The sequence below is a fragment of the Ipomoea nil genome, unplaced genomic scaffold (genome assembly GCF_001879475.1).
Source record: "Ipomoea nil cultivar Tokyo-kokei standard unplaced genomic scaffold, Asagao_1.1 scaffold0188, whole genome shotgun sequence".
Lineage (NCBI taxonomy): Eukaryota > Viridiplantae > Streptophyta > Magnoliopsida > Solanales > Convolvulaceae > Ipomoea > Ipomoea nil.
In genome coordinates this window covers 4,672,756-4,697,062 of record NW_017616616.1, presented here as the reverse complement: position 1 = coordinate 4,697,062, position 24,307 = coordinate 4,672,756, and the positions used below count along the sequence as shown (strand labels likewise).

Genomic DNA, 24,307 nt, shown 5'->3' with positions numbered 1-24,307 from the left:
GTGCAACTTTCCAAACCTCACGCCTATGAGATCCAAGCTCAAATCGCCGATGTTTGAGGTTGCCGTGCTTCAAACTTCTACGAGTTAATCTAGCACTTCATAGGTGTCAAGTTGACTGTAAAAACTATAAACAGTATTATGATTTCCGACCTCATGCTGACACGACGTGAGTATTAGTGTGAGCCCGAAATTTAAAGAGTTGCACATGCTGCTCATAGTTGTGAATGTGATTGTGAACATCCTCCAGCTTCTCATTTGCTCCGTTTCCATCATTCGACATGATGTGCCCGTATGTCTTCATTTCGTGCTATCCTAGCTACTTTTCACCTACAAAATGATTTATTCCTTGCCCGTTATAATATTTGTCCAATCTTCCTTATATACAACCAACAAACAATTCAATTAAGAATAATTTTCATCTCAATCTCGTTAAGATACACATCAAATAAATTTAAATGAAGTGCATCACCAAACTAATTTATAACTTATAAAGAGAGCACACTGAACAACAATTATAAATTTTTTCGTAAATTAAAGACGTTATACTCTATTCCCTCACTTTTACTCTTTGATATAACAATTAAGAATATAATATTTTTATCATGTGAATCTCATAAAAAGTGTCTGCATCAAGAATTTATGAAAGAGAGTAAAAGTTGAGAATAAAAATGGGAGTCTATATACTAATTCCCAAATTAAAGTTATCTAACCTTACCAATGTCGGACCAAATTTAGTCCTCGTAAGTTGTAACGCACGAACAGCCACGAAAACTTCACCTACAATGCACAACTTGAGGTTGACACAAGTCTCATCCAATCATTACCCAGCGTATCACAGACTGGTCCATACTACCTATGTTTCCCACCAAGCCTCCAACAATTTTTTTTTTCTCGCCTCCCGCGAGTCCCCTCTCAATTTTCATTTTCATTTCGAATTTCGCAGCAATCTTGGAGCCAAACCTCCCCAGTTCACTTCCAATTTTTAGTACGCAAATATTTTATATAGTTTTTAAATTCTAAAAAAAAACACACAAAATATAAATATACAAAATTGAAGTATCCCTTACACGCTCGTTTACATACAGAAAATTATATCCAAACCCGGAAGCCATAGTGCATACCATCGATCTGTCATCTTCGTCGTTTCAACAAACTTCAATCGCAGCTTTCGAATTTTTCGCTTTCTTGGCTTTATCGTCTTCTCCCGGAGAAGTATCGGTTTTTCGTCAATTATCGTCGAAGATTCAGAATATTGTTTTGAGTGTATGTTAACTTTTTATCTGAAATTCGACGACTAATCAGATTTTTATTTTTTATTTTTTCTGTTTTTACTGATTCTTGGTGCATCGCTGCTTCGAAATTCTGATGTTAGGGTTTTGGCGCAGAATTGGAGTGGATTTGGTTGTTTGATTAGCTATTCGGGGCTCAACTGGAGAAATCTCCGTGTTTGATTTTTCGTTTTGGTCGAAAGTTAGGGTTTTGGTTTCGGTTTATGAACAATAGTTGATAATTTATGAAATTTACTCCGTGCATATACAGATATGTGGGTTTATTTTCATAGTAGAAGGATATGGTTGTGAAACGGATTACGAAATTCGAAATGCCGAAGCTGAAACGGTGCATTGTGGCGGAAAATGATGAGAAGTTTTCGCCCAAGAGATTGAGAACCGATGAGCTTAGCGCCGTTCCAATAAATGAATTGGAGGATTGCAGCACCTGTTTAGCAGATTCTAGGTGCAGAGGGGTTTCGAGCAATGATGGTGAAGCAGAATCAAATATGGGGATTCCTGATCCAATTCAACCGTTAAGAGGCATGAAGAAAGGTTTGCAAGTGCATAATGCTCCGCCGTTCAAGTCTTCGCGAGGTCGTCTTCAGGTGCTTCCTTCTAAATTCAATGACTCTGTTCTTCATTCATGGAAGAAAGAGCGAACTGGCACTGATGAATCTGAGCTTTGTTTTAGCAATGGCGATTCTACATGTAACAAGAAGATATCAGAACGGAAAGGGTCATGTTCTGACTTGCATTTGTATAAGAAGCAAAGTTTAGATAGTCAGTTTAGCTTTGACAACTTGCATAACACAAAGTCTATTGATAATCTTGTGAAAGCCGAGGAAGGAGAGTTTGGTTATACAGGACAAGTGGATTGTGATAGTATATTGTATTCAAGTTCAAAAAGTTCTTTGACATCCATTAGTGGAGGTGGTGTTTCATCATTTATTGAGTCTCAACCAAAAGTGAAGAGTGGTTTTGTGAGGTCTGAGAAATACACAAAAGGGAAGGCTGAGAAGAAGGATTACTATGAGCCGGGCAACTTTGTTATGGGTGATATAGTCTGGGCAAAATGTGGAAAGAAGTACCCTGCTTGGCCTGCCATTGTTATTGATCCACGATGGCAAGCACCTGAATCTGTTCTTAGAGCTTGTGTTGCTGATGCAATTTGTGTGATGTTCTATGGGTACTCCAGAAATCGACAAAGGGTAATATATATATATATATATATATATATATATATATATATATATATATATATATATATATATATATATTTTAAATTTGAATAGTAACTTTTCCAATGCTTCTATACCTCCTTAACTGCACTCATGTCTCATGGAGATAAAATGGGTTGTGATAAATTGTCTACATTTATAAACAATGTGCTTGAGTAAGGTAATATATTTAAGGCTGTTGTTTTATGTAGGATTATGGATGGATCAAAGCTGGAATGATCTTTCCTTTTCAAGAGTACATGGAGAGGTGAGTATAAGTTTTAACGTTGCCTATCTACTGATTTTTGTTAAGTCTTGTTAATTTGATCATCAATGCTTTCTTTCCACAGATTTCAGGGACAGACAAAGTTGTTTGGCAGCAGGCCAGCTGATTTTCGGGAAGCAATTGAAGAAGCAGTTTTAGCTGACCAGGGTTACCTAAATAAGGATTCTGAAAACTGGCAAGAGACACCTTCATTTGTAAACCAAGCAGAAACTGCAGAGGACACAGGATCGAATCTTGAGCTTGAATGCTGTTTATCTGGCCAGGCAAGATTTGGAATTTATCTTATGTAGTTAGTATTAAAATGGATTTGGAGAAGTGGTGTAATCTATGTAAAAATGTTGAACTATGAGTTGTAAGAATGCTAAACATCTTGAAAGCATGAACCTACTCTCTAGTATACTATCCTTTTTTTTTGCAAAATTATTGGTAATTTCTTTCTTAAAATGTTCCAAAAGTAATGCTTCACGTGCAACCTTTTATCTGCAGGATGCATACTATAAGAAGAAAGAAACTCGATCTTGTGACAGTTGTGGTTTAATTATTCCATGCCGGTCAATTAAGAAAGTGAAAGAGAAAAATGCTCAAACCCAATTTCTTTGTGCACACTGTATTAAGGTAAATTTTACCACCAAATATCTTATTACCTTAAACATTTTTGGTTGTGACATCTATCTTTTTTTTTTTTTTTTTTTTTTTTTTTTTTTTTTGCATTTTAAAATTATTTTTCTTATGTCAGTTGAGAAGATCAAAGCAATACTGTGGAATCTGCAAGAAAGTGTGGCATCACTCTGATGGTGGGGACTGGGTGAGGTGTCTTCATATTATTATTATTATTACTCCGTATTATTTTTAATCTGCCACCCTTATATTTCTGTTTGGCAATATGGTCTATTAGGTCTGTTGTGATGGTTGTAATATTTGGATGCATGCCGAGTGCACTGGTATTTCCGGCAATGGTTTTGAGGTCTGTACATTTTCATATGTATTCTTTGAATTGTTATTTCCTCTTTTGTTCATACTCGTATGCAAGTGCATGAAATGGTAGACTTAGTGAAGTTATTTTGCCTTTTTATAGGATCTGTCAAGCTCTGAGTATTTCTGCCCTGAATGCAAAGTAAAATCTAGTCATATTTCTGTGGATTTACGACCAAGGGAACAAAAAGCCAGGTACCTTGATTTACATGACATATGCTACTGCACTTTTATTTGGCCTCAACATTAGTTTACTTTTTGACTTGTAACTTCCTCACTGAAAATTTCTGGCAGCCTTTCAAGCAGGGCTATGGAAAACAACAAACAAACTGCAATGCCTGAAAAGGTTGAAGTTGTCTGCATGGGTGTTGAAGGAATTTATTACCCAAATCTTCATTTGTAAGTTCTTAAATTGAATCAAGGAAAAAAGAAAACTTCCTATAAATTTCTTAGTCTATAAAGGTTACTGATTGTGATCTTGAATGAAATTGACTGTTGTTTATCTTGTCTTATGCCTGAGTATTTTTTTGTTTTGTTTCAATTATCCTCTGGTTGAGGTGTGCTAAGTAGCTCTTTGAATTCTGATTAAGAGGAATATTAAATTGTTTTTATTCCTTATTATATCAGAGTTCAGTGCAAGTGTGCTTCTTGCGGGACAAGGAAACAAACACTTAATGAATGGGAACGACATACAGGATCCAGGGCAAAGAAATGGAAGCTTAGTGTCAAAGTGAAGGGTTCAATGATAACTCTCGAAAAATGGGTGTGTGCCAGATTTTGAAGTTTTAAACCATTGCCTTCTCTGCTTTTCTTATGCTTTCTTGCAACCATTATCTCATTATATTCTCTCAATGATGATAGTCTTTGAAATGACTTGTGGCCTCAGGCTCATTTTTTGTTAGCATAAATAAAATGGACTCGACACTTATTTTGCAATCTGTTACTCCTGATATTGCAGATTATGGATCATAGTGTTGCTGCTCTGAAGTTAGATCTTCAGCAGTTGTTTGCTTTTCTGCAAGGTAGTAGTGTTTCTCTGACGCAACTATATTGGGTTTCCTAATCTCTTCCTCTATGACTTTATAAAATACTAAGATTCTTGCCTTTTCTCTATGACAGAGAAGTATAAACCTGTTAATGCAAAATGGACTTCAGAGCGTTGTGCTATTTGTAGATGGGTTGAAGATTGGGATTACAACAAGATAATTATTTGCAACAGGTATCCAAATATCTGTCTTATTAATAATCTGGAGTTAGAGTAGAGGTAGATTTCTCTGTTCAGTTATGGCATCACCTTTTTTTTTTTTTTTTTTTTTCCAGGTGTCAAATAGCTGTTCATCAAGAATGCTATGGTGCAACTGACATTGAAGATTTTGCTTCATGGGTTTGCCGAGCATGTGAAACCCCTGAAATTGAAAGGGAATGTTGCCTTTGCCCTATAAAAGGTTAGTAGTTTATGTTTTCAATAGTTTGTTGATCAAATCTTGGTTTTCAAATGTAGTGTTCACTGAATGTTGTCTTTGTAGGGGGTGCACTGAAGCCAACTGATATTGACACCTTATGGGTTCATGTTACATGTGCTTGGTTTCGGCCTGAGGTTGCTTTCTTAGATGTTAAGAAAATGGAGCCTGCGACTGGCATTCTTAGGATTCCTCCAGATTCCTTTGTTAAGGTAGATCTTTTCTTATTTTTATTTATCCTTGCTTTTTGTAAAATATTAATATGTTGCAATCTCTTAAGTTGTTATATTGTGTTTCCATGAGAACCAACTTAAGACTTAAGAAGCCCAGTGTTGTGAGGGATTAGAATTGTCCTTTCTTTTGAGGTAGGGGATTGGAGTATCAAGTATGGTATTGAGGTTGACTGTGTGACTTAGTTCCTCAGTGGTTTCTAAGTTTCTTTGTCTGCAAATGTAACTAAAATTATTAACTGCTAGTTGAAGTGCTCAATGTTGACCATCAACATGCTCTTCTATGTACAAATTTGCAGGCATGCACAATTTGTGAACAAGTTCATGGTGCCTGTACACAATGCTGCAAGTGTGCTACTTCTTTTCATGCAATGTGTGCTCTAAGAGCTGGATACCATGTGGAAGTAAGCTGGATATTTTTTTTCTTTACCCTATATTAAAGTTCTGTGGGAATTACTTTGCTTTCCTTTTTTGTGGGAATGATTACTTAAATTGACCCAATTCTGAATCTCAGTTGAAGTGCTCTGAAGGGAATGGAGTGCAGTTAAGCAAATGGGTATCATATTGTGCCTTGCATAGGTGTGCATTATGCCTCATCACCTCTTTCATCCTATATTTTGTTCTTACTCCATTAGGATTTTGTGTTTTTCAGTTAGCATTTAGAAGTACTTTATTTTATTTTTTCTTTCAAGTAAGGGAATAATTAGTGTCATAAAATTTAAATTGCAGTAGTTTTCATTTTGTTTCCATTGATGTTACCAAACATTTTACATGCCTAGGAGGTGAATTTTACTACTATGTAAAATACGTATACTAAAAGGGTAAAAAATCTGAACTCTGATTTTCATCCTGATCTAATATTAATTCTTATGGCATATTGTTATATGGCAGGACCCCAAATGCAGACAATGTTGTGGTAATGCGGACCCCCTTTGGGGTGTTCTCCAATGGAAACTTGCTGCAGAAACAGAGTAAAGAACATTGCCCAAGTGGTTCAAGGCTCATTTCATCTAAGTGTCTTGAACTCCCAGATGCATCAGATAATGGGATCACTGAATTTGATCCTTTTTCTGCTGCAAGATGTCGTATCTTCAAGAGGTCCTGGAAGAAGGTATTGCACTCTTGATTTGCTTCTTCGTTTGTAATTTCCATGCAGGATTTTATGTGCCTTTTGGGGGGATTTTTTTGCCGTTTTACTTCTTCCTGCAATCCTGTCCACAGACCCCCTTTTTTGTTTTTAAATTCATTTTACTTTTTTAGTTTTTTTTTTTTTTTTTTTTTTTTTTTTTCTTATCTCCATAGTTTTATTTTTGCTAGAGAGATGGACAAGAGGCAGTATTTCATCAACTTATGGGGCCAAGGCATCATTCATTGGATCGGATAGAATATTTAAGTTCACACACTGTAATGGAAATATTTTGTCCATTTGTTTTTCCATTCCTGTTAACCTATCCAAGGGAGTAAGGGAATTGAACTAACATCACTATCTATCTTTTAGGAGGAAGTAGCAGATGTGAAGAGTTTTTCAACATTCAAAGAGCGCCTTATCCATCTACAGGCAAATACTTCTCTTCATTAGTCATAATTACTTTTGTCGCAGGCAAAAATAACTTCATAATTTGCTGGTTATTATTAAACTATTTGTCACTTAATTAAGTAATGCAGAAGTCTGAAAACCTTCGGGTATGTTTTGGTAAATCTGGAATACATGGATGGGGTGTTTTTGCACGGAGAAACATTCAAGAAGGAGAAATGGTATGTATGTTTATGTATTTTGAATTGTAATTCTTGTGCAATCAAACTTTACTATTCCTTTTTTATTGGATTATCCTTTTCTAGAGCAACCACTTTTGATTCCCCCCTCCCATGAACTAATTTTTTCAGTTGTGGTCTTAGGTCTTTGAATATCGTGGAGAGAAGGTGAGGGGCAAGGTTGCTGATCTGAGGGAGGCGAGGTACCAACTTGAAGGCAAAGATTGTTATGTGAGTTAAATTTTCATGTATTTCTCTATCCATACGGTTATGACTGCAAATGCAAAATGAATTTTAGATATACGTTGTACTCTTAAGCTGGGGATTTGTCTGACACCAGACTGTCCAGTTTAGCTGTCAAATGAATAAGCTAAACAAATTCTAAATCTGAAACTTGGCCACTATCTGAAATAAGTTTGCTGCCTTGGATTTATGTCAAAAATATCATTTCTATATTTGGTGTTTACTTTTTGCAAGGATTTCATTTGCTTTAGTTTCTCACTCAAATACTTTGATTTGTCTAATGCAGCTTTTTAAAATTAGTGATGAAGTTGTCATTGATGCCACCAATAAAGGAAACATTGCACGCCTAATCAATCATTCAGTAAGCTCTCTTATTGTTGTCAAAAGAGGGGTAGAGAATATTTAAGTTTTGAAAATTGTCTGTCTTGTTAGTGATTTATTTATTTATAAATATAAATATGTAAATGCTGAAGGGACTGAATAATGCATGCATCAGAGTGTATTTAGAAGGTTGTGTTTGTTTGATGTGTGGCATTGTATTCATTTACCTGATAAAAATTATTGATCTTTAATGCAGTGCATGCCCAATTGCTATGCAAGGATAATTAGTCTGGGTGAAGAGGAGAGCCGAATAGTTCTTATAGCTAAGACTAATGTTTCAGCCGGTGATGAGTTAACGTATGACAGCTCTCTGTCTCTGTTTATGTGTGTATATGTCTCTGTCTATGCGCACATTTATGGTCAATGCCAATGCCAACTTTGGTCTAATAACCTGGTTTTTGAATTCTCTTCATACTAGCATATGCCTAATTCTTTGTGTGACAGGTACAATTACTTGTTTGATCCCGATGAGCGTGATGATCGAAAAGTCCCATGCCTATGTGGTGCTCCCAACTGCCGGAAATTTATGAACTAGGTCAACAAATGTACAGGATTCTTTTGAGGATACAAAGCTGTTCAATTCTTCCCCATACAGTTTTGTGGATTCAATTTTGCTATACCCGTATCTTATATTTCTATAGTATAGCACAGCAGATTGGAATTGTCATAGTTGAGTTGAGCGGTAACAAATTCATGTGCTGTTTGGCTGGAATTTGTATTCTTTTTGGAATAGGTGCATAGTGTCTATTTAATTCAACTTGCGATGTAGTGAAAACTTTACATTGTAATTGATCATGGGAATGCTGCTGATACTGAGATTATAATTTCAATCCATTTACATCATTGTAATTATAATTTAGTCTATTAACATCATTGTAATTATAATTTAGTGTATTAACATGTGTATAATTTAGTCTATTTTAACATCATTGTAATTATAATTTAGTGTATTAACATGTGTATAATTTAGTCTATTAACATCATTGTAATTATAATCCATTTACATCATTTCAATCCAAATGTTGGTTTTACTCGATTAGAAATAAAGTAATTTTGTTTTGCAATGCTTGTGAAAATGCAAGACTATTAAAAATTTAAAATTAGTTTTTTTTTTTTTTTTTTTTTTTTTTTTTTTTTTTTTTTTTTTTTTTTTTTTGCCTTACAACACCTATTCCGTTGTTTGTTTGTTTTGGCTTTTTGTTTTTTCAAAAATAACATTTTTTTGGAATGACTAGGTCATGTTTGGTAAAATAGGTAACCTATTAATCAATTTTAACTTATTTGACCAACTATTAATTGTTTGACTTGATTAAACTTAATTAATTAGTTTTTTGTAATAATTTATTATTCCAAATAAGTTATCAGCTAACAAATAATTTATTAAATACTTTTTTTTACAATCAGCTAATGTTATAAACTAGTCAAATTCACTAACTCAATCAATTAACCGTCATTTACTAAACACCCCCTTTAATCCCTTTGCAAGAGTGGCATTTATGTGATGGATTCCCTTGAGACAATATTCATTAACTGATAATATAAAAGTGATTTAGGATCTTTTTTGTTTGTAATAGCTTAATTACTTTGCTTGTTAAAAAAAAAATAAATAAAAGGAATATAAATTTTATAATGTTAGACATTGTTATGTGACATTATGACACATGATATATCGATGATTTTGGCAAAATGTATTGTACACGTACGGCGGATAAAATTACTAGGCTTCAGCACACGCCCATTACAATTAACAATTAACAATCAGGATGACCAGGGATCGAGTCTCACCAGCGTCAGTATGGGAGCAACCTCTCAAAGTGAGGGGGGCTTCTTGTGCGCAGTGAGCACCGGTCTAGCCTCTATGGTTCATGTTCAGTTGAGTCACTGATGCGTAGTATATTTGCAAACAAATAATTCTCGGAGTACGAGTTATCGATCCACAGGGAAGTGGTTGTATCAAGCACTAGTTACTAACTTATTCATTAGAGCTAATCCTAACAATTATTTAGATGATTGATTGGCATAAAATAAATAAAATAAAACAGAGGTTCAGGATTTTGAAAACAATTAGAGAGAAGTTGAGATTCATGGGATTCAAGTATTTAATCACCTAGTGCCAATTATCGTTAGCAATATTTAGTTTGGAATTAAGATTTGTGTGGGAATGCAAAGTGGAATCGAATTACTCCCGTAATCTCTATTCCTAGTGAATTTCCACTCCCATGGCTTAAACACCCAATAATAAGATCAAAGATCAGCATTCAATTATTCCTAATTACTACCATCTCCCGATTGGCAACAATCTAGAATAAACTTCCCCTAATAAGTTCCCCTTTCCCAATGACCAACCATTAGGTGCAATCGTGTGTGCCCTAATTTATGCCCCAACTCCCATTGGTGACACAAACATGGCTATGAAGCTAGTAACTATGGCCATTAATTACAAGCATCAAACAATATTATCACGATTGCAACACAAGTATTAAACCCAAATAATAATATATTAAAGAAACTGAGAGCTCAGGCACATAGGTTCATAAACACTTTTACCCAAGAATCTCTAAAGAATTTAGCCAAGCATGACTAAATTATACATAGCAAATATAAATAAAGAATTACAAATCATCAAAAGAGTACAAGAATTAACCAGACGATTTTCCCAAATCTCCCTAGTCTTCTTCTTGCTTTCCAAGACAACTTGTGGCTCTTGATTTCTCTCCTTCTTGTCTCCAAGAATCTCTGAATTCTCTCGGTCCCCGTCTCTTCGTCCGTTTAGGGTTGAGGAAGGAGGGATTTTATAGTGGGTACAAAGTTGAGATGAAATAGGAATCTTGTACCAAATTGGACTCAAATTCTAATTCCTATATTTAAATAAAGAAATTGTCGTCTTTAATGATATTTAGAATTTAGAAGATTCCTTGAATTGCTAACTTTTAATATGGAGATATGAGCCTTGAAGTCCGCGCAATTGATATTAGGAAAAGAAATCTCGCGCTTGTATTGATTTTGCCCAGCTGCGCCACTTTAGGCGTTTGTTTTTATATCCGCGCCACTTTAGGCGTCTGTTTTTATCCCAGAAATAGACGCCTATTCTCTCGACGCGTGGAGAAAATTTTTCTCCACGCGTCGAGACTTCTTGTGCGCAAATTAGTTAGCTACTGGAAAATTTCAACGCGTCGAGTCCACTGGGCCCCGAACTCGTCCAAAATTGCTCAAAACTCATCCTTGAACTTCCCTTGCTCATATCTTTGACCTAAAATGGTTCAAAAACACTAACAAACACCGTAAAACATTCAAAACAAGTGTGAACCATAATTAAATGATAATAGCAAGGAAAATATGTATTAAATAAGCAAAATTAAAGAACTTAAATACTGAGGTGATTCAAAATAACTATAAAAACAAGCAAAGATATGATAACATCAGTCACCATGATTTACATCCTCCCAAATGCTCTGTCGGGCCGGGGTGTGGGGGGCCCTTAAGATTGGGATTCAGCCTTTGGAATAATTAACAATCAGGATGAGAGAGTGAGGGAATCTATATTGTCTAGTAAATATGGTGATCAGCAGTATAAAACCGTTGCACTTTAAAGTTTAAACCATGCAGTTTCGCAAGCGGGTACTTTTGAATTTTAGCTCTGGCGCGGGTATAAAAACGTTTGATCCAGCTAGCTTTCTAACAATCTAACCTCCAAGCCTTCCCTTCCAAACTTGCAACTCCATATTGGAGACACGACCTGAGTAAGCACAAAGCAGCTCCAGCAGAGATAAGAAACAATGGGGAAACGGATGCGGAAAATGAGATCGATCCGTTGCTGCGTCTCTCCTCGATTGAAGTTTCTCACTCCTCACACCATCTTCTCCTGGTTTCTCTCTCTCTCTCTCTCTTTCTCTCTCTGTACATTGTTGTATTGTATCTGCATTTCAATGCAAAAACGACTTTGATTGTTTTTTACTTATAAGACTGTGAGTGTGTATGAAGGGGATGAACTTTGAGGTTTTGATGGAGAAGTCTGATTCATTTAATGATACTGATTCCTTCTGTTGCGTGAGTTTGAGTGGTACGGTGTACCTAGCTATATGAATTTAGCTCAAATTTCTCTGCGAATAGTTAAGCTAAACTTATTCTATTTGATTATTGTCCAAAACATTGTTCTCTGAATGCCTCTTGTGAGCTTGAGCTTTTCCCCCACTTGCTATGTTTATATGTGATCGAATGCTGATGAGAGGTTAGAAATGTCATATCACTCATCTTTCCTGCTCGATTGCAAGCTTATTTCAACTCATCCATGCTGCATTACGAATTTCCGTTGTACTAATATCTGTATTATTCAGATGCTTTGGTGACTTGTGAAATTATACTAGCTTGAAAGCAATTTTATGTTATTAACAATTTCCTAGAGACTGAGCTTCCAAAACTGACATTTCATGAAGCTGGAGAAGCTACATCTGCTATGCAGTTAGATTTTCTGGAAATTATGTTTCTCATTGGTGATTGGTCTACTATTAATGCTCAAGGTATGAAGAGGACACATGGACTGAGGTTGCTAAGTTTTTGGATGGGAAATCTTTGATAATGCTTGCAGCAACTAGTAAGTGGTTCCATCATATCATCACGGCGGAGAGTGTATGGAAATATGCTTGTCTGCGTGACCTTGAGGTTGCTGATCCTGGAAAAGTGGGTTTCAAATGGATGAAGCTATATGCTACAGCCTTTGGTAACTGCCAATCCTTTATAATTTATGCACTGACAATTAACCATGAGCAGTGCCTGTAAGTTTGAGATTGATCTATATGGAAGCTATTTTTCAATCTGATGAACTGATCAATTAATGGCAGATGGTAGTCACTCTTACATGTTCCGCCAGAAAGATAAGCACATAGGTGAATAGCCCTATGATTCTTTACCTTTTCTTTGTTCACTTCAGCTTTACTCTCAACAAAAGCATTTCATTACAGGGTACTTCATCTCCCTGATTTTTCTCAATAACTTGGCAGACTGGATGCGCGTTGGAGCTTTTTTCTTTGATTCACAAGCTGCACTTCTGACAGAAAATCTGATTGCCCCTTTAAGGATTCCAAAAGAAGAGACAACAGAGAAAATGGTGGAGTTGAATGGTAGCTGTGTGGCAAAGCCTATCCGAAGTGGGATTTGGCTTGCTGGTAAGTTCATGTCAACTAAGTTTCATATAAAATATGTAAAGAGTCTCCAAGAGAGCATTATACAAGTATCACCCATGGATTTCATCCATTTCTTGCAGATCTACAACTTGTTCGTTGCCCAGTCTGTGATCTCAATACGTGTGATGGTAAGTAATACCTTGTGCTATCTTCATGAAGTTGCATAGCAGGATAAACATTATTCTTTTCAAGGTATTTCAAATTTGCAGTCTAACATCTCAATGTGTCTTCATTGTTCAAAACCAGTGTATGAAATTGGCATGATTGATGCAAGTACATTACTCTTCTTAGCAAGTATATTAATGCTTAAGAACTTTATGCACAGGACTGTCAAAGAAGATCATATTCCCTATTTTTCATGTGAAGTTGCAGGATTATAAAGACTAAAATACTGTTTTATGTACCCAGGAACTATGCAGACGTTAGATGCAAGACACATTGAATTGTTTCTGAGCGAGGGTTACCAGGATGGGAACTGGGAATACGAGTTGCTGGGGTCCCATGAGGTGAAGAAAGAAGCTGATGGAGCAGCTGCTGCAATTTTTGATATCAAGCATCTGAAAGATTGTGCCACCAATAGTGAGTTTTACCAACTCTGTTAACTGATCCTACCAATAGTTCCTGTTCATGTGCATCCGTAGAATTTCTTTTACAGTGATGAACGAGTTGGCTTACCTCATTTTTATCTTGATTCTCACAAGCATTCACTTATTACTCAAAAGTCAAAATTGAGATTTAACAATGTGGAATAGAATTTCTTAGAACAAGTTCATTTAATTTGACAGTGAGAGTAAGCTCTGTACAATTATCTTTTTCTTATTTCATTAATGCTTCACAGTGATCCTTGATTTGAATTCATGGAAGGGAAAACACAATGATTGGCAGCCTAAATCTATTGTAGCTCCACATGCAGTCGCAGTCAACACCAATTTACAGCCAAATGATGGTAAAGTTTTCTGAAATTGTGCCAGGGAAGACAGACCATAGTTTCTTTTTGTCAATTCCATGTATCATTACTCATTAGAGAATTAAAAAAATTTAGTCATACTTTGAGGTTTAAGATTACTAGCTCTGCATATGTTTGACTTGTTTAATTCTGGCTTCCAGGTCTTCAAGTGAAATACCATGCCATGAGGGCAGGAAAGGATGGTGAAATAGTTTCAATCAGAGTATCTCAGCAACTACTCTAGTCCTGCACAAATAACACCAAAGATTATAAAAACAACATCGATATCTTAAAGCTGAATCAGAAATTTTATTTTTTCCAGTATAGTGCGCTGACATTGGATGATAACTCCACAAATAACTATTGTCTTGTCCTGATGTTGTTCTGCACTGCATAGTGCATACTCATAATTTTAGTCAAGGTATAGGTACTTTACTTTTCAATTCATACGAGTAACAGAAATAAGACTATTCATCTTAGCATAGGCAAGTATTATGATACTTGCACACACTATTGATTGAGTATAAATTGGTGAATGACAGTAGCAATACCATTTCATCTGGCTGAAAGAATGCAGGATTCTTTAATTTTTTTTTAAATGCCTTTTGCTCTCTTTTTTGTGATAATATGATGTTTTAAACTTGTTCACCAACTCATGACCAATTATTTTAGAGTTGAATTTGCCATTATATTACTATATTGTTATCATGTATTTTTAATCTTCTCAAGTTGGTGATTTGGCCTATTTGGCCCACTGTCTTGACTTTGAGAATGTATATAATATCACTGCAAAAACCACGCTTCTCCCTTTCAAAACCAGAACTAGTTGTGGAAACACATTATGGCCATTCTGAAGGTCCTCTTTGTCCTCCCCTTTTTTCTTTCTTCCCTCATCTCTGCCAGAAATGATTGCACTTCTTCCTTTTGTGGGATAAGCCCTTTTCCTATACGATTCCCTTTCACAATACAAGGCCAACAACCTGATAATTGTGGCTTTCCTGGTTTTAATGTTAGATGCAGCAATCAAGGTAAAGCTGTTCTGAGCCTTCCGTATATGGATGATTTCATCATACGCGATATCAATTACGCCAACCAAGAAATCTTACTCTATGATCCATCTGGTTGTCTTGCTAGTCGGCTTCTAAGCTTGAACCTCTCATCTTCTCCTTTCAAGCCAGCTTATTACCAGAACTACACGTTTCTTAGTTGTTCTGGCGATTCCGTGATGCCTCGTTTAAATGCCATTGATTGTCTTAGCAACTCCTCTGTCTCCATCTTGGCCACTTCTTTGCCAACTCCTGCTGGAGAGATGAAATCATGCAGTATTCTCACCACTCTGCAGTTATCAGTGCCTTGGACATCTCAAAACGAGTTTGGGTTTTACTCCGACCTCGGCAGCCATATTCTGCTAGCATGGAGTGCTCCGGCTTGTGAGAATTGTGAAGCAAAGGGAGGCATATGTGGCTTCATAAACGCTACAAGTCGAGAAATTTCTTGCTTTAATGTCCCTGGAACAGGTAAAGATCTTCAGAACTATCTGTATGTTTTACTTAATTATTAGATTGTATTATTTCGAAATTCAAACAAGAGTTTGCTGACGCACTGGTGCCAGAAGGCAGTTCTGACTTTGGTTTGGTCAGATAATTCCAAGTTAGGTAGAAGGGTAGCTGAGATAAATTTAATCAGAGTTAGCAGATAATTCCGGAGGAGTGAAAAAGTCAACTGTAGATAACGGAGTTGTGAAGAAACATGTTTTTTTTTTAGGATTATCCTGTCGATCATTATAGTTGACTGTATTGAAATGTCGGTTTGATGAAATCTCAAGTCAAATATACCCTGTTATGATTGATGTGTTGTTAATGAATTTTCAGGCTTTTCTGCTGGTGGTCTGCATATTTTCAGAATCATAGCCTTGTCCATTGTTATACCCGCGATGACATGTTCGATATGTATATCATGTATCATCTGTCTACGAAACAGACGTGTGGTGGCGGCCAGAGCCCACCAAAACGGCGGCACAGGCACAGCTGCGGTAACGCCACAACCAGCCACCATTCACGCAGGCCTGGACGACTCCACCATTGAGTCCTACACGAAAGTGGTGGTGGGGGAAAGTCGGCGGGTTCCGGGGCCAAACCACACGGCTTGCCCAATATGCCTGGGGGATTATCATCCAAAAGAGACAGTTCGGTGCATTCCGGAATGTGAACATTGCTTCCACGCCGATTGCATAGATGAATGGTTAAGGATCAATGGCAGCTGCCCTGTTTGCAGAAACTCACCATCTCCTTCGCCTGATGTTCATGTTGTAGTTAACTACTGAATAAAAAAAATATTATGCTCTCAAAATTTTGTTTGTTACTTGGATTTCTTTTATAGCAAACCTCAATTCAACATTATACAAGTTGTTGATAAAATCACCATTTTCAATCCATTCTCGCGTTCATTCATTCATTCCCCAAAAAAAAAAAACAAAAATCATCAGGTAGTCGAAGCCTATAATCTGTAGATTTGTGTACTATAGGCTATAGCCTATGACTTGGCAAATTATGCTGTGCATCCGTATGCACCATGCATGGTGCATACGGATGCAAAAACGACGTCGTTTTAATAAAACGCGCGTCTCCTCTTAAAAAAAAAATCAGGTTCGATTCTCAGCAACAACTTATGAACTAAAATTCCATAATCGATGAACTATAATTCCATAATCGATGAACTATAATTCCATAATGTAATCTATGAACTAAAAATTCCAGAATGAATGAACTAAAATTCCATAATCTATAAACTAAAATTTCAGAATCGATGAACTACAATTCCATAATCGATGAACTATAATTCCATAATCTATGAACTATAATTCCATAATCTATGAACAATATAATGTTGTTGCTGGGAATCGAACCTGAATTTTTTTTAAAGGGGAGATGCGCGTTTTTTAATAAAACAACGTCGTTTTGGCATCCGTATGCACCATGCATGGTGCATACGGATGCACAGCATAACGATTGCTATGACTTCAGTTGTTATGGGCTTGGGCTCTTCTTCGGATTGGAATGTATAGGGCTGATCAAGGGCCCAACAACCACAACACATATATTCTTCTTCTTCTCTACTCAGCTGCAGACCCTACGGCCATTTTCAGATTTTCTCCTCTTCTCTAGCCATTGACCGCAATTTCTCCTTCCCTCTCGCAAATTTTCTCTGCTAAAGCACTGCGGAATAATTCTTACTGGTTTTTTAAATTGTTTTTTCTGTTTAATTATATTTTACTCTGCATATATATATATTATCATCATCGTCGTAGCACTCACCATAGTCTATATATGCATTTTACCAAATATTTAATTAATGGAAGATCCAACTGGTTTGAATTTACTAATGTCTTTATCTCTTAGGTGGCTTTATGAACTGAACCTCAAAGTATAGTCTATATCAGCTTGTCGCCCAAAAAATATATTATATATTTCTCGGTGCGGCGAAAAAAGCATATACGTACTTCATCAACTACATATATACCTTGTCGCTGCACGCATTGGTTACGCGTAGCCATGTCACGCTGACTTCTTCTTTGCTGAAATAATCAGAAGAATGACTAAGAACAAAACCCCTTTCTTCTCCACTTTAATTAATGGCTTCTCTGTCATCTTAAAAAGCTAGCTAGCTAGCTCAGATAAAAAAAAGAAAAGAATCCACAAAAATGGCCCATACAAGCCAGGCCAGGTTAAAGATGTTGATAAAGTTAAAGTATAGAGGAAGCTAAACTTAGAAAGGAAGAAACTTACCTTAATATTATATCCAAATCCTAGCTGGCTGGCCAATTCACTCACATACTATACTATCCTAGCTAGCTAGGATCTTTTACCATCGATCATTCAATTCACTCAGATCACTCTCACATTATTTCTTAAGTACTGAAACTGTACTAACATGCATATGGCCATTTTCCAAGCCCTTCTCCTCCTCCTCTTTGTTTATTCTTCCCTGTTAATACATGCTATGGCAGGTGATTGCCAATCATCCAGTTGTAGTGAAGGTGGAGTATCAGTTCGGTTCCCTTTCGGTTTAGAAAATCATCAGTCTTTCATGAGCTGTGCCTACAATCCTTTGTTCAGCCTGAAATGCAGCACTAGTAATTATTCTAGTAGCACTACCCAACAACGCTCACCTTTGGTTTTCAATCTCCCTTCTTCTGGCGATTTTTTTGTGCGTAACATAAACTACCTGAAGCAAGAAATACAACTCTACGATCCATCCAACTGCCTCCCCAAAAGGTTCTTGAAATTAGACCTCTCATTTTCTCCATTTAAGCCTCTGAGTTACACCAACTACACATTCCTCAGGTGCCCAAAACACGCCGTGAAACACCCTTCCAATTCCTTCTCTATCATTGACTGCCTCAGCAACTCCACGGTTTCTGTACTGGCAACTTCTTCTATGAGTGTAGTGAGAGCGATGAACATATGTGAACCGTACGCTGCTAATTTGCACGTTCCGGTTTCGCGCTCTGGTCAGTCTCAAGACTGGTTTTCCTCTGACTTTAGACTCAGATGGAATGCTCCAGATTGCAGGAGGTGTGAAGCACAAGGTGGTGTATGTGCATTTGCTCCATTTGCAGATTATACAATCCAAGATATCGCTTGCAGTTTCGACAACGCTACTACTCCAGCTACCGGTAAGCTAGCTAGCTGCCCTTAATTCATTCATTCATTCTAATTTACTGCAGATTATTCATCCCATCAGATCCAGATAAGAAAATCATTCATACATATTTCATGGTACGGTGTGAATAATCATGAATTACTAAGTAATTTCGGGCTTCCTTTCCAATTTATATTACTATATATATATATTTAGGCACCAAGTCATCCGTGAAAAAGGGTACAAGGATTTTCTGGATAATTGTAGTGTGCATAATTCTCCCGGGCGTAGCATTCATGTCTTGCATGTGGTGTTTGAAGAAAACCGGCGTCTATATAACAAAGCAACTAAGCAGAAGTTGGTATAGGAGGTCTAGGAGTAGAGGAGCCGTGCATAACCCCTCCGAGATGCCAACAACTAGTGTGCCAACACCATTGTTTACAGCAGAAGCAGAAGCAAGGGTGTTTGAAGATGATATTGGATCATCATCGAGGAGGAATAGATGTGCCATTTGCCTACAAGATAATCAGCCGTGGGAACAGAGACCCTGGCTAATGCTGCAGCAGCAGCAGGGGTGTCAACATTCTTTCCACCCTCACTGCCTTGCACAATGGCTGGAATTCAATCAGGGGTGTTGGAGATGTCCAGCTTGTTATTGGGATTCTCTTATTACTTCCTCCCCGGAGATGGAGATGGCCACTGCCAGGACTTCTCCAACACCACAGCCCACAATGAGTAGCAGCAGCAGCTTCACTAATTCCATGGCTACAGCAGATGCAGAACATAGCACTAGTACACTACTGTACACAGCTAAGGTGTTTGAAGATAGTGAATGGGTTCCAAGGCGAGGCGAGAATAGTTGTGCCATTTGCCGAGACAAGTATGTGGCTCAAGAGAAACTAGGACTTGTAAATGGCTGCCAACACTCTTTCCATGCTCACTGCCTTCAAAGTTGGTTGGATACCAGTCCTACATGCCCACTTTGTAGGAATACTTCACTTTCTTCCATTCCTACCTGATTAATTATATTTATTCCCAGTTCAGTTTTACAATCTTAATTGAATACCAGAGTATGTAGAGCTAGCTAGCGAGCTTACTATTATTATTACAATCTTGAATACCATAGTATGTAAATACACTCCATTTTTAACTTAACATGTACATAGAAAACATGATAAAATGAAATAGATAGAAATGAATGTTAAGCTAAGAGGCATTATTATTTTCTGGGGCGCTAAAATCAGGCTCAGCTGGTTTCTGCAGCAGCAAAGGAGGCAGTCTAGGAGACAATTTGGGCACGCTAAGTGGATGGTTGCGCCTTACTGTTCTTAGCACGTTAGCTGCAAACCTCGAAGCATAAATAGTAGCGCCTAGGCTTGGTGTGGTTTCCCCCTCCTCCCTCCTCATCCTCAATATTAATGCATCTTGCAGCCTATCCTCTTCTTCTCTAAGGGACTTCTCCAGCTTGTTCCTGCAATGTCTACGCCATGCTGCCTGAATGAAGCAGGCTGCCCATGTCTTCCACTGATGCGAGTAGAATCTGAACTTGTGTTGAAGCTGTTTGCTGTGGAGGCGTCGATACTGAGAAGCAAAAAACTTGAGGAAATCGGCAGTGAGAGCGAAAGCTTCAACATCTGTCAAAGCTTGCACTGTTCTAGTAGAGATGGGAAGACTAGAGGAGGAGTTGGGGTCTAGAGCCCAAGTGAGAAGTTCTTCTCCACAGAAGTCACCAGCATTGAGAACATCAGAGTTTAAGAACCCTGTTCTTCCACCATTTGTAGTCATAGTTAATAGGTTCCCTCTCATCACAAAGATCATCTCGTCCACCGGATCCCCTTCCCGCACTATGCAACTCTTTTCTGTGTAAAGAACCGGTTTCAGACGATCACAAATTGCGTCTAGTAGTTGTTCATCCATTGTCTTAAACATATGAACCTACATATACATACAATTCATCAATTCAAGGAATGAATCAAGAAAATAAAAATGCATGCATGCATATATGCAATATATAATGCAGAGATGTAGGTAGCTCATGATTACTCACTCTTTTGAGTAAAGACCAGCAGAGATGGCGATTAATGTCTCTCCTCAAGTCTTTAGGGAGGTTAGAAATAAGAGATTCTTCATCAACCCCCCTTGTTTCTTGCCATCTATATTGTTCATATCTTCTGATTCTCTCCCTCAAATTATCAGGAAGCATGCGATGGGACATCCACTGCTCTGCATCCATCCTTTTCACTCTCATCTCTTCTACTCTCACCGTGATGGACTGCAGATATTTCTGTATGTACCAAATTTATAAATTACACTTCCACTTCCACTTTAATTATTTTATTTGACTTCATATATTATTCTTACCTGCATGTTGCCAATAAGCAACGAAAACAAAATCAACCCAATGATGGAGATAAGAATGGCGAAAAGGATTTCGCCCACAAAGTTGCTGGTTTTCAGATTTTGCCCAAGAGAACTGCAGGTACATCCAAATATTCAAACAACCAAAATCTCAGCTCTCAGATCACAAAACCATTATATTATATTTATTATTGTTCATATATAGAATCAATCATGCGATATAATGAATGACACAAGTAAGTATGATAGTATATCATTATCATTATATATGTATAAGATGGAAAAACAAAAAGTGGCAAGGGCGAATGAACCTAACCTTAAGTTTCTGAGCCCCCACCAGAAGCAGTAGAAGAGTTTAGACCAGAAGTATCTCTTCTCCACCACATTAGATTTGAGAGCATCAAGAAATATTCCAAAATCAAAGTCATCAGCCTTTAAATTTTCAGGTTCAAGCAGAGCGCAAGAAGTATTAAGAAACGAGGACGAAAAGTCTCCTCCTCTACGCCCTAATTTTGTGCAGTAGAGGAAATCTATGTCACAACTGCCATGTTTCTCACAGGCCCTCCGCCAGCATTTATCTTGACGTTCTATAGCAGTAATGTACCAGATGGCTCCAGCTACCTGCATGCACCCAGCCCACAATATCATTATCATTATCATTATCATTCAAATGCATGGACATTAATTCATTATTATACATATTGCATGCTTACATAGCTAGCTATCATGTAGAGAAAGAGATTGAACGCAGCACCAGCCCAGGCAGTTTCAGTGAAAAACCCAGAAGTTCGAGTTACTTCCTTGTACAAAGGATATATTCTAAGCAGCCTGGGAACAGATTGGACCAAAATCACAACCTTCAATATGTCTTTGGCCACCATAATAAAGGGACGGTCCGCGCGGGGAATCATCATGAACAGTACAACCTACGCACAGTACACCTACGTTACTTTTCTTAATAAACACAAACTAGCTAGCTTAGGTGTCGTCGTAGGACGTAATTATATATATACCTGCGGGAGAGGGAGAACAGCTAGGATGTCGATGAAGAAGTAAGAGAAGAAATAACGCTTGGCTATGGCAGATGGATCCACAATCAAGTCACCCCTACCAAACACACGAGATGATGGAGGAACGAAGCCAGTGCGGAATTGCAGAATAATGTGAAATATGTAGAAAAAGTCGAAAACAGAACGAAGAATACAGGCAGTGATCTCCAAAGTCCTGTCTAAACCAAGGCATTTATTTTGGTCATCCACCACTGGGATGTAAAAGAAAAGAGGATCCACTGTCGCTGCTAATATGCAGGCAATCACGAATATTCTATTCCACCGTTGCAGAAATGGACCTTGGGGGTCATGCATCTTGCTCTTCCACCACCTACTACAAGTAGTAGTAGAAGAAGAAGAAGAAGAAGAAGAAGAGTGGTTTATATTTGCCTCCTGACGATCAAGATCACGATGCGGATGTATACGCCGCAGCGTGCAGCATATCCTTTGCGACCCCTTCTCAAATGCTCTTCTGATGCTGCTCATCACCCTAAATAATCTTCCATTGTTGCTCAAGGAAGATTGGCCCTCTGACCCGCCATAAGACGATGACGGCGACGACTTTTCAGAACGCCACTTCTCAAACCTCACATATTTCTCCTGCTTCAAATTCATACCAACTCTGCTCTGATCTAATCAAGAATTGAAACACCAATAAATTAAAGATTGGATTTTTCTTCCTTCAATGATCAATAAACTTCATTCTGCTGGGTATTCCTTCAGTTACTACCAAAACAGAGATAACACATGCACCCTCACAATACCCAAGCAAGAGATTCGCTGGAAAAAAGAAAAGAACTTCAGGGGAAAGAAGGAAGGAAGGAAAAAAAAGATGGAGCAGGAAACCGGCGACGGAGAAAGAAGTAGTATGTATGTATGTATGTAGAGGGCGGGAAAACAGAGAAACAGTGATCAACTTATACTACGAGATACGGGGTGAAGAAATTAAAGGGAACAAATAAGGTTTAGAATTGGTTGTGGAAGAAAGTTGAAGCTAGGAGAATGGTCGTCGATGGAGCTGCAACGTAACTAGCTACGCTGTAAGTAGAAGGAGATGAATAACTGACTGGGTCTTCTCTAGCACAGATGAGAGATGGCGACTTGAATTGAAGGGCGGGAGAGAAGGGAAGACTGAAGACCCAGACAACCTTACCCCCTATCAACACTCACCATATATATAATTAACCACTTGGAAGAATTGAAGCAACAAAACGACAAAAACTCCGTTTGAGAAATTTCTTCCCAACTACGAGCTCGACTATGTTTGGTCCTTGGCTTCCACGAAATCATACCATTCAACTCATACGCTCTTCAAACCTTGACTAAAATTAACAAAACTTTTTAATAAACCTTTTAACTGTGTGCTCGGATGATATTACTATTATCATTTGTATTCCGCATAATCATATTGAACAAATAATATAATTAGAATTAAATTACAGTCACCAAAAAAATACTTTTAAATTTTGTCTCACTATTAGAAACAATTATTTATAAAAAAATTAATCACTATATTTTATTTTAAAAACGTTTACTAAACCCAACAAGTCTAACCAACCCAAACGTTCACACACGTCTCCATTATGGTGTCAAGCTCACCATTTCTTACCATTCTAAAGGTAGTACGAACACTGTCGCATATTTGCAGCGTGATGATTTAAATATAGTGATTTAGCAAATCTTAATCATGCATGCGCCATGCATTTAATTAATTAATTAAGCAGGTCAACGTTTACTTGATTAACTATATATAATCCTAATTGGAAAAAACACCAAGATTGAAAAAGAAATATTAATATATTCTTTTGCTTTATCTACCTTAAAATTTTATATTATTATGGATCGGTTCGTAATCTTCTTATTTGTATAAGATGAATTTAAAAAGACATCTTATTTCATTGTAAAGATTTCTGTGAGACAATGAGTTTATATTTTTTGAAAGGGCAATGAGTTTATATTTGATAGTTTTTCTAACGATTTTCTTATCATAAATTTTGTGGGAAGATAGAATTGATTGTATGGGCCATGGGGCAACATATTTTGCAGAGCATCAAGTCTGGATAGTTATGCTGTGCATCCGTATGCACCATGCATGGTGCATACGGATGCCAAAACGACGTCGTTTTATTAAAAAACGCGCGTCTCCCTTTTAAAAAAATTTCAGGTTCGATTCCCAGCAACAACATTATATTGTTCATTCATTCTGTAATTTTAGTTCATAGATTATGGAATTATAGTTCATTGATTATGGAATTATAGTTCATCGATTAAAGATTGGATTTTTCTTCCTTCAATGATCAATTAAACTTCATTCTGCTGGG

At 37.2% G+C, this 24,307-nt stretch overlaps 5 protein-coding genes across 9 annotated transcripts; 4 read left to right on the top strand and 1 right to left on the bottom strand.

The window, feature by feature from the left end:
• The first annotated feature begins 874 nt into the window (after positions 1-874).
• LOC109185706 (histone-lysine N-methyltransferase ATX3) lies at positions 875-8,673 on the top strand. 3 transcript variants are annotated; one of them, XM_019335665.1, is made up of 24 exons: positions 886-1,263; positions 1,373-2,479; positions 2,701-2,756; positions 2,839-3,037; positions 3,261-3,389; positions 3,511-3,579; positions 3,670-3,738; positions 3,850-3,941; positions 4,041-4,145; positions 4,374-4,509; positions 4,705-4,768; positions 4,866-4,965; positions 5,067-5,191; positions 5,273-5,418; positions 5,736-5,840; positions 5,951-6,015; positions 6,328-6,547; positions 6,754-6,840; positions 6,935-6,994; positions 7,102-7,191; positions 7,333-7,419; positions 7,718-7,792; positions 8,009-8,109; positions 8,257-8,673. In XM_019335665.1, the coding sequence occupies exons 2-24, from the start codon at positions 1,571-1,573 to the stop codon at positions 8,345-8,347; spliced, it is 3,180 nt and encodes a 1,059-aa protein (XP_019191210.1). In that variant the 5' UTR covers positions 886-1,263; positions 1,373-1,570; the 3' UTR covers positions 8,348-8,673. The 3 variants fall into 3 exon arrangements, with proteins under 3 accessions (XP_019191214.1, XP_019191210.1, XP_019191204.1); XM_019335659.1 differs by having other exon boundaries at positions 886-2,479; XM_019335669.1 differs by lacking the exons at positions 7,333-7,419; positions 7,718-7,792; positions 8,009-8,109; positions 8,257-8,673 and having other exon boundaries at positions 875-2,479; positions 6,754-6,838.
• A 2,915-nt stretch (positions 8,674-11,588) lies between these two features.
• Positions 11,589-14,196, top strand: LOC109185675 (probable F-box protein At3g61730). The gene is made up of 8 exons (XM_019335631.1): positions 11,589-11,677; positions 12,330-12,529; positions 12,651-12,695; positions 12,810-12,974; positions 13,073-13,120; positions 13,401-13,571; positions 13,831-13,938; positions 14,100-14,196. Exons 1-8 carry the CDS (start codon positions 11,589-11,591, stop codon positions 14,180-14,182), a joined length of 909 nt encoding a protein of 302 aa, XP_019191176.1. The 3' UTR covers positions 14,183-14,196.
• Positions 14,197-14,747: 551 nt separating this feature from the next.
• Positions 14,748-16,355, top strand: LOC109185619 (putative RING-H2 finger protein ATL21A). Of its 2 annotated transcripts, none has more exons than XM_019335584.1 (2): positions 14,748-15,455; positions 15,822-16,355. In XM_019335584.1, the coding sequence occupies exons 1-2, from the start codon at positions 14,780-14,782 to the stop codon at positions 16,259-16,261; spliced, it is 1,116 nt and encodes a 371-aa protein (XP_019191129.1). In that variant the 5' UTR covers positions 14,748-14,779; the 3' UTR covers positions 16,262-16,355. The 2 variants fall into 2 exon arrangements, with proteins under 2 accessions (XP_019191129.1, XP_019191122.1); XM_019335577.1 differs by having other exon boundaries at positions 15,810-16,355.
• A 1,340-nt stretch (positions 16,356-17,695) lies between these two features.
• LOC109185606 (putative RING-H2 finger protein ATL21A) lies at positions 17,696-19,611 on the top strand. 2 transcript variants are annotated; one of them, XM_019335565.1, is made up of 2 exons: positions 17,696-18,609; positions 18,795-19,611. In XM_019335565.1, exons 1-2 carry the CDS (start codon positions 17,869-17,871, stop codon positions 19,596-19,598), a joined length of 1,545 nt encoding a protein of 514 aa, XP_019191110.1. In that variant the 5' UTR covers positions 17,696-17,868; the 3' UTR covers positions 19,599-19,611. The 2 variants fall into 2 exon arrangements, with proteins under 2 accessions (XP_019191110.1, XP_019191102.1); XM_019335557.1 differs by having other exon boundaries at positions 17,696-18,613; positions 18,796-19,611.
• A 165-nt stretch (positions 19,612-19,776) lies between these two features.
• Positions 19,777-22,751, bottom strand: LOC109185583 (cyclic nucleotide-gated ion channel 1-like). The gene is made up of 6 exons (XM_019335525.1): positions 21,951-22,751; positions 21,651-21,863; positions 21,254-21,558; positions 20,941-21,052; positions 20,627-20,863; positions 19,777-20,514 (listed from the first exon to the last, which is right to left on the bottom strand). The coding sequence occupies exons 1-6, from the start codon at positions 22,599-22,601 to the stop codon at positions 19,786-19,788; spliced, it is 2,247 nt and encodes a 748-aa protein (XP_019191070.1). The 5' UTR covers positions 22,602-22,751; the 3' UTR covers positions 19,777-19,785.
• Between the last annotated feature and the right edge of the window lie 1,556 nt (positions 22,752-24,307).